The sequence below is a fragment of the Miniopterus natalensis genome, chromosome 4, assembly GCF_054644295.1.
Source record: "Miniopterus natalensis isolate mMinNat1 chromosome 4, mMinNat1.hap1, whole genome shotgun sequence".
In the NCBI taxonomy this organism is placed as follows: Eukaryota; Metazoa; Chordata; class Mammalia; order Chiroptera; family Miniopteridae; genus Miniopterus; species Miniopterus natalensis.
In genome coordinates, this window is record NC_142084.1 from 65,874,965 (window position 1) to 65,883,762 (window position 8,798).

Below are 8,798 nucleotides of genomic sequence, written 5' to 3' on the forward strand. Positions count from 1 at the left end.
TTGTAAGGTTGTGAGGATCCTAGAGGCTGGGAGGGTTTCCTGGAAGGGAGGGCTTTTCACTACCCCTAAGAGCCAGCTGGAGGCTGCCCCAGTGGGGAAGGTGGTGGATGGGGTGGGTTTCTGAACAAAAAGAGAGCCCCTAGGTAAACTCACCAGGAAAAACCAGCTTTGGGCTCTTGAGACTTTATTGAGAGAATGGCATCTTCTCCAGATGCCTGATCCTTAACCTTCAAAACACTTTTTAAGCTCAGCAACTCTGGGGCGGCTCCTGGCCTGGGGCTCCTGCCAGTTGCTAGCAGGTGTGGCAGGGGATCTGGGGGTTCCTGGCCCCTTGGGGGGCTGAAGGTGAGCATGCTCCGCTCTAAGGCCCTCAGAAGCCTGGGTTCTGGGGTTCTCTGGAGAACCAGGATCCGAGGAAGAGTCAAGGGGCTGAGATGTCCAGGTGATATCTGAGTTGGGCTTTGTGGGTACCAGAGGTTGAGGGCTCTCTGGAGGGATGGGCTGGGTGGGCACTGTGGAGAGGTGGGAGCAGGGGCTCTTCTCAGCTCTGGGATCTCTGGCTGCCTCATGGAGATGGGGGAGATGTTGGGTTTGATGATGGGGCTCTGTGAAAGAGGATTTGAGGTCCCCTCTGCTGCTTGCGTCTGCAGAAGCTGTTAAAGATTGGGATGAAGAAGTGATTTCTTGGCTGGCCTCTGAGGGTGGCTGGGGAGTGAGGTTCTTTGAGGAGCTCATGGTATCTGGAAGCTGGGGGGTTTGCAGAGATGGCAGGAGGGCAGGCAGGGACTGGAGCTCGGGCTCTGGGGGGTCCTCCTCATCTGGCTGCCACCTTGGTCTTCCTGGTAAGTTGGGCTGGATGGGGTTGGGGAGATTAGCAGGTTGCTGGACTTTAGAGGGGGAGGAGATGGCAAGTTGGATGGGCAAGTGGGAGAGGGCTGGAGGGCTCACCAGACTGAGGCAGCTGTCCAAGTCCCCTCTGTGGCAGCAGTCTAAGCTCTGGCTGGGCCGTAGGCTGCCTGTCCTTGTGGCTCCCGTGCTCAGACTGTCTAGAATCTCACTCAACAAATCCAGTTCTTCCCCAGACCCCAGGAAGCTGCTATCCAGAGCTTCCTCTGCCCATGAATCCTGGGCATCCTCAGGGCCCAGAGTGGGTGTCCTGCATGAGGATAGGTAGCCTCAGATATCTGCCCCAAACCCCCAGCTCCAGTCTGGTGGCTCTGGCATGTTTGAAATTTGGGTACCATCTTCCCCATTAGTCCTGGCCTCCCACTTCCAACATTGCCCCTCCTCTGCCTTTGAGCCTTACTCCTCTCCCAGGGACTCAGAAGGTTTCTCTTCCTGGTGCCGGAGTCTCCTGCTGGGCCGAAGGGGCCGGTTCTGCAAAGGACAGGTTTGGAGGGGCGGGGCCCCAGGAGTTAGAGTGGGGGGGGGAACTGTGTGAAGGAGGGTGAGAGTGAAGAGGGCACCAGATACTGAGGCACACGAGGAGGGAGGCGAGCTGCCTAGATGGAGGTTGAGGATGGGAGGAGGACTTGGTGATAGTTCCAGATGTGTATGTGTGTCCAGGAGGAGGTGGGGCATCTTACCTGTCCAAAGTGCTGGGTGATAGGCAGGCGCTGCTGCAGGTGATCTGAGCGGCTGGTGAGGGATAAAGCCCTGAGGGAGCCCCCCCTCTGCAGTCCAGAATCCCTGTCCTAGGAAGAGTTTGGGTGAACCAGGAGCCCCTTTCCCACTACCCCCGGCCATTGGCCATTGGCCATTAGCCTTACCTTGTACGTCAGGAAGCTCTGCATTCCCTTCAAACCACTCTTGGCCTATGGAGGAGCCAAAAGAGAATTAGATTTGAGGTGATTTGCACTGGACATTTGAGAACTCAGCCCTCTGTTTCCTAGGACAACTTTGTCTTGCTATCTATCTGTTCATGTTTGTGTCTCACAAATATATTCATAATTTCCCATGCAACACTTAAGGAGTCAATATAAACTCTCTCCCCTTTGACTAATACAAAAGGAATATTCCTGGGGAAATAACTCCCAAATGAAGTAGGGGGTGGAAAAAACAGGACATAGTAAAAATGTGTCCATGTTTAAAAGCCGAAGGAAAAATAAAATTGAATGGACAATTTGGAGCTGCAAATTTGGCCTCAGGAAACAGGCTTGGGAAAAAAAAACCACAAGAATAGAAGTGGAGTTTGCTTTGTCTGAGGAGAAAAAACAACCAACCAATCTTGGTTGTCAATTTTAAATAGGAGAGAAATTATCCTGACAAAAATGAGAATGGTGAATGGAAAATAAAAGTGGGAAAAATTGTTAATGGTCTAACTGCTGATTCAGTTGATAAAAATGTTCGCATTTTAAATGTAGAATTAAAATGTCCTCTGTCACCCCAGTAAATGGCCTATCTAGCCCAGCCTCACCGAGCGATACATGTTTCTGACAGCTGGTTGGGTCTTGGCCTTGACGGAATGCAGGAGGGCACCACCACCTTTCTGGGAAGACAATGACAGAGAGAGGCTTGGGCATCTGGGGTTACCCCAGACTCCACCTCACCCCAGGATGTGTGACCCCAGACAAGCCCTTCTCCCTTTCTGAGCCTCAATTTCTTCACCTCTATAAATGAGCAAAATGATGACCCTACTTGGGAACGGTTGTGGGATTAAATTAATCCAATAATAAACTAAACAAGTATTAATACCTTTAGGTTGTCTGCCCAGAGCTGGTAGGAGCGAAGGTTGCCTGGAGTGAGGAGAGAGCATGGTCATGGCAGGCATGCCCAGGCTGGGGTGCTGCAGGTGGGGTGGGGACTCGGGGCTAGGTTCAGGGCTCACCTGAGGAGGCCCCGCTGCAGGTGATCTCCTGCTCAAAGGGATCTGAGAAGCCCTCTCCTGCGTTAAGCTTCTCCAGCCGGCCTTCAATGAACTGGGGATGAGGGAAAGGGTCAGCGAGTCAGACGCAGGGCTGCCACCAACACATCTGAATGCGAGAGGAGTAGGAGTCCTCTCGCCCTCAAGAAGTAAAAGTCACTCCTGACTCCTCTAGGCCCCCCCTCCCCCAGGACCCAGGAGGTCTCGAGCCCACCTCTGGAAACAGGTCCGGCAGTCTCCCCGCCCCCCAGGCTAGGACCTGTCCTCTTGGGCCAGACCCCGCCCCTCACAGGGGCCCTTTCAGACCGACCCACCTCTCAGTGACCCTGGAAGAGGTCGACTCCACCTTCAGGGACCCTAGAACCCATGCCCACGCTGAAGGACCCTGTGGAGTCCAGCCCACCTTCTTCCAGGAGCCCAGAGCCGGAGCCCGCCGCAGCCCCCTCCCAGGTGCGCAGGAGTTTCCCCCCCTCCTCTTTCCCCGCCAAGGCGGAGCGCACTCAAGACACGCCCCTTCCCAAGGCCGGCAAGTACTCCCACCCCAGATCTAGGAATTTGGTCCAATCTTTATCTCCCCAGGGTCCAAGGAGTAGGTTTTGTCCCTTAGGAAATCAGGACGGGGGCTCTCATCTTTAAGAAACCGGGTTCAGTCCTGCCTCCCGACCTAGAGTGGGAGATCCGGCCAAACCGACTCTAGCCCCGCCCACAAGGCCGGGCGCTGCGTCCCAGCCCCGCCCCTCCTGCCCCAACCCCGCCCTTAGGGCTCCGGAGCACCTGTTTGAACAGCTGCAGGTGCACAGCCCGCTGGTGGAAGGCCTGCAAGGGAGCCCCGGGCTTCTGGGCCAGGAAGGCTTCTTCACTGAAGGTCACAGGCTGGCCCTGGAGGAAAGATCTGCGTCCTGAGCTCCCCGAGGCTCTCCTGAACTCCAGCTGCCTCCCTCACTCTAACATGTATCTATGTAGCAAATGTCGATTGAGCACCTGCTGTATGCCTGATCTTGTGCAGGGCCTCGTGAGCCACGGGGAGGATTTGGCTACCGGATGGAGTTGGTAGCCCTGGAGGGCTGTGGGCAGAGGCAGGAGGAGGCCTGACTTGGATGCTCACAGGTGACCTCTGGCCCCTTCCAGGAAGGCAGACTATGGGGGGGGGGGGCGAGGTGAGGGGGGGAGCCCGGGAGAGGGGACTCATCAGGGAGGTGAGCACGCTGATCCAGGTGAGCAATAATGGGGACCAGATCAAGGTGGAGACAGGAGAGGAGGAGAAATGGGCAGATTCCAGATGTGTTGTAAAGGCACAGCCAATAGGAACATGAGATGCTTAAATGATAGAATTTTCCCTTCTCTCAAGTTTTTATAGAATAGTGAGAAACTGAAAAAGCCCATCAAAGTCCTGGCTTTAACACTCACTCACTGTAGGACTTCTCCAAGCCTCAGTTTCCTCATATGTGAAATGGGACAATAATGGCATCTATCTCATAATACTGTCGTGAGCATTAAATGAGATAGTGATAGAATCTAGCATTTGAGTACTCACGGTGTGCCAGGCACTATCCAAGCATTTTGCATATGCCTATTTATTGACTCACACCACCTTTTGGGTGGGTACTATCTGGATCCCATTTCACAGATGAGCAAACAGAGGCACAGAGTAAGCACTCTATAAACGATAGGTATCAATGTTATTCTTCAGGGCCCACAAGGCCTCTCCCGTAGCGTCCCCTTTGCTCACCGGGTTGCAGACCAGAGCATCACGGTAACCCCCAAAGAGCAGGGCCTGGGCTTTGAGGAAGAGACGAGACACCCCTTCTCCTGGAGCCAGCGCGACCTTCCTTAGCCGCAACTTTAGCAGGGACACCTGGAGGACAAGGGAATGGCGCTGAGTCAGCAGGTCTGGGGCCTCCACCTCCCCGACCAGGCCGGAGGGTGCGACGGGTGACACTGACCACGTTTGGAGGCAGCGCCTCCACGTCGTCAAAGGGTGTCTCTAAGATATTGGTGTCCACGTTCATCATCACGACGTCCTCCAGGCCTTTCTCCAGCAGTCTCTGCGTTGGAGGGTGGTAGGGGGACCGCCGCTCAGAGTCTGGGGATCCCTGGCGGGGGACGGTATCTGGGGATGCAGAGGGAGGAGAACTCCGCCAGTCCACGCAGTCCATGGCCGCTCCCACTCACCTCGGTGAGGCTGGCGTGGACTCCGATGAGGTAGGGCATGGGAGCGCTGCGGACGGACGGCAGAGGGGAGCAGGGTCATGCAGGCGCCGGCCCTGGTCCCCAGGCCCCCAGGCCCTGCCCCTTCCCAGATCCCGCTCCTCACCAGCAGTAGTCCAGCAGGTGCGGCGGCAGGGTGGGGATCAGCACGTGCTCCCATCGCATGGGGTACAGGAGGGCACAGGACGCGTAGACGCACGAGGTCAGCTGGGGACGGGTGGGTACCGTGAATTCAGGGCCTGGACCCCCAGCTTCAAGAACCCTCTCTGGGGTGGTGGCTCTCCTCGCTCCATTTCCCACCCACCTCACCTTACCCACGAGCTACTAGGTAAGAGGTGAACATTCACACCCCTTTAGCAATCACGGGAGACCTAGAATTCCGCAAATTACAGAGGCTGGAGCAGGTGGAGCCAGGACTCAGCACGTCCTACTCCCTGCCTCTAGGGTTCGGATCTAACAGGCAACCCTGCAGGATCCCTCTTGCTAGGGGTAGAGCTGCGACTTGGCCCGCTGGCTCCACCCCCAGAAGGCGGAGCAAGCGCTGAGCCCCTCTAGCCCCGCCCTAGGGGTGGAGCCACGACTCAGTCCCAGCGACCCCGCCCTAAAGAGGCGGGGCTAAATTTTATATTCCTTGGTCCTGCCCTAGGGGTGGAGTCAGTGTTCAGCCTCCACCCTCTACCCACCCTGTCAGTGCCCCCCAGGGGTGGAGCTCGCAGGTCGCACCCTCCAGAGGGGCGGAGCCAGCCCTGTTCTGCCCCACGGCGGGTGGAGTCTGGGCTCGGCACTCCCAAAGGGGAGCTCCCGAACCAGAGCTACGGCGCTAGTCCCTCAGACCCCCCACGAGAGTGGAGCCAGGGTTCAGCCAACCCTGACCTTCAAAGGGGCAGAGCCAGGACTTTGCCCTCGGGGGTCGCCCGGTGAGGTTAGAGTAGGAATCCGCCCCCGTCGCCCCGCCCCCAGGGGCGAAGCCGGGCTTCGGCCCCTCCCGGCCCGGCTGGCCCAGCCTCACGGTGCTCAGCTTGCTGGCGGTCAGCAGGACCCTTCGCTCGGCCAGCAGCGCCGCGAACAGCCCCACGATGTTCTCGTCCGTCACCGCCACCACCAGCTCTGTTAGGTTTCTCTGAGGGACGGAGAGGAGGGCTGGGCGCGAGGGACGACAGGATCTGCAGTCCTTGCGGGTTTCGGGACCTCCTCCCGCCCCCAGCGCCCCCTCCCAGGAGTCCACTCACGTTCTCAGGAATGGATGGCAGGCGGCCGGAGTCGGGGGCCACGAAACAGGAAAGCTGGTGGGGGGAATTGGCGGGGGGACCTCCGATCAATCAGAGGTCGGCTTCACCTGGGAGCCCAACTTTCCAGGGTCCCCAGCCCTGCTCACCGGCATGATGTTCCCGGGGGCTGGGGGCAGGATGTGGGGGGCACTGGAGATCGTCACTCCGCCGCCCTGCGGTGCAGAGGGAGAGATAGCCGTGTGGCCCTCAGGGCTGGGCCGCTGCCTCCCCACTCACCTGGGGCCTGACATCCAGGGATTAGGGACTACTCACCAGCTCCAGGGAAGCCTGGGTCTCTGGCAGGGTATTCTGCAGCAGATTTAGAAATTCCTCGACCTCGGAAACCTGGGTGGGGGTGAGTTGTCTGAGTCAAAACGTGGGTTCAGGATTCTGAAGGCCTTGGCTCAAGCTGGGTGTTCTGAGAGGAACCAAGGGGCTCAGGTCTGGCCTGAACAGGGCTGGGGGCTTGGTGGGGTGGGGCTGGGGTTCCTGCAGAATGAGAGTGGGGCTGGCTCACTTGGTCTTGGGCCAGGAGGTCTCCCACTGTGTTCAGCAGCTTGTAGAACACCTCAAACCAGGGAAGGTGGCTGTAGAGAGAGGACACGGGTTCCATGAAGTGCCCCTAGGTCGAGGCCCTCTCACCCTACCATCCTCTGCCCCCACCATATTCCACACCTGAGAATGCAAAGACAACTGTGGGCACCAGCCCTTAGGCGGCAGAAACCAAACCTACGGGTGCCAGTCAGGTCTGTGAGGGCAAAGGTGAAATGCTGTACCGCAGGACTGGGAGGCTCCCTGGAGGTGGAAAATGCTCTCAGAGACCTGGGGTGTTCCAGCTCCCTCACCCCCCAACAGTGCTCCTAGTACTGTGTCCACCAGTCTGGGACCTAGTTGTTAGGGTCCCTGATTCCCTGGGTCCCTGGGTGTCTGAGTCCCTGGGTCCCTAGGTCTCTGGATGTCTGCTTTCTTCCGTACTTTTCCACATCAAAAGGGAAGCAGAATTTAGGCACCATCTGCATAGCTTCCTGGGGGTGGAGAAAAGCACACACTGCTTGGTCACACATGTTGAGCCCCTCAACCTCCCCCAAGGGGAATGACCCTAGTCCCAGGGGATCAAGGAACCAGCCCTCATACCTGGTCCCTGAAGTCTGGGGGGAACTGCCGCAGGATGGGAGGATCTGCAGGGAGAACAGGCCTCTATGTTCAGGGCCCCAGGCCCACCTTCCATCTCCACTCCCCTCACCCGATGCCCTCCCCCACTCACCCTCCTGTAGGGAGGCAGGACAGGCTGCTTCGAAGAACCAATCGAACACGGCAGGAGGACCCCCTCTGTGGGACAGGAAAGGGCTTAGTGGATCTGTGGACTTGCTTCTCTGTGTGTGGTTGTGTCTGCACATGTGTGATTATGTGTGCCTGTGTGACTTGTGCGACTGTGTGTGCATGACCGCCAAGGGTTTGTGGCAGTGATTGCGTAGGTTGTATGAGGCTGTACATGCAATGATGTTGATTATGTGTGCATGCCTGGGAGTATGAAGCAGGGTGAGAGAGTGTGACTGTGTGTGTATGTACATGACTTGTGTGAGCAGGTGTGTGTGTGCATGACTTGTGTGAGCATGGGGGTATGGGTGCATTTGTGTTTCTAGCTTGTGTCGGCCTGAAAGTATGAGGCTGTCCAGTGTATGTGTCAGGTAGGACTGTGAGAGTGTGATCAAGCCAAGCCAGTGTGAGGGTGAATAAGTCCATGTTTCCTTGTGTGGCTGTGAGTGTGACTGGGCAGATGTGTGTGCATCTCTGCAGTCTTGAGAGCAAGAGGCCTTGCATGTGCATCTCTGTATGTGAGACTCAAATTTCTCACCAGAGAAAGAAGAGCAGCATGCCCTAGCACTTCTGTGAGCCCTGCAGCCTCTGCCTTCCTCCCTTGTCCCCTGCTTCCGCCCACTACACAGAGGGTGCAGAGGCTTGTCTTAGAGAGAGAAATCGCGAGGCTCGGAGGGCAACAGAGGAAGAGGGTGAGGTCTGACTGCAGACTCACCGTCCCTCACCTGGAGGCCCCCCCCATGTTGATACAAGCCCCACAGAAGCACTCACACAAAGGGATTCACACAGTCCTCCCTCACCCTGCTGACCCCCAGAAACCATGCTCTCCATCACTCAGATATACCAAGAGGTAAGGTGCACACCCAGAGTTACAAACTTAGTCACACAGAGGCTCAGGGGTGGGGGTGGTGGAGGAAAGAAAGAAGAGAGGGGGGCTGAGAGTGGCCTGAGTGTGTCTGAGAATGGAGCTGGTATTCTAAGCCCGCTGAGTCCAGCTTTGATTCGACCACTTGCGGGCGGAGCTCTGGACTCCTCCCAGCCTGCCCCAGCCCCCCTCCCCTTGGCCCCAGCCCAGGCCAGGTCTGGGAATCTTGGTCCAGAGGATGGGGGAGGGGATGCTCTTACTCAGCTCTGGATTCCAT

General features: G+C 57.4%; 1 protein-coding gene across 2 annotated transcripts; it reads right to left on the minus strand.

The window, feature by feature from the left end:
• Nucleotides 1-222: 222 nt before the first annotated feature.
• DENND1C (DENN domain containing 1C) lies at nt 223-8,798 on the minus strand. Of its 2 annotated transcripts, none has more exons than XM_016197988.2 (23): nt 8,782-8,798; nt 7,604-7,668; nt 7,474-7,517; nt 7,315-7,364; nt 7,015-7,134; nt 6,857-6,926; nt 6,613-6,684; nt 6,447-6,512; nt 6,301-6,354; nt 6,081-6,191; nt 5,178-5,278; nt 5,036-5,081; nt 4,807-4,908; nt 4,593-4,718; nt 3,638-3,742; nt 2,828-2,918; nt 2,695-2,735; nt 2,417-2,488; nt 1,770-1,814; nt 1,587-1,694; nt 1,307-1,377; nt 949-1,156; nt 223-852 (listed from the first exon to the last, which is right to left on the minus strand). In XM_016197988.2, the coding sequence occupies exons 1-23, from the start codon at nt 8,796-8,798 to the stop codon at nt 223-225; spliced, it is 2,415 nt and encodes an 804-aa protein (XP_016053474.2). The 2 variants fall into 2 exon arrangements, with proteins under 2 accessions (XP_016053474.2, XP_087672134.1); XM_087816008.1 differs by having other exon boundaries at nt 1,307-1,430; nt 1,586-1,694.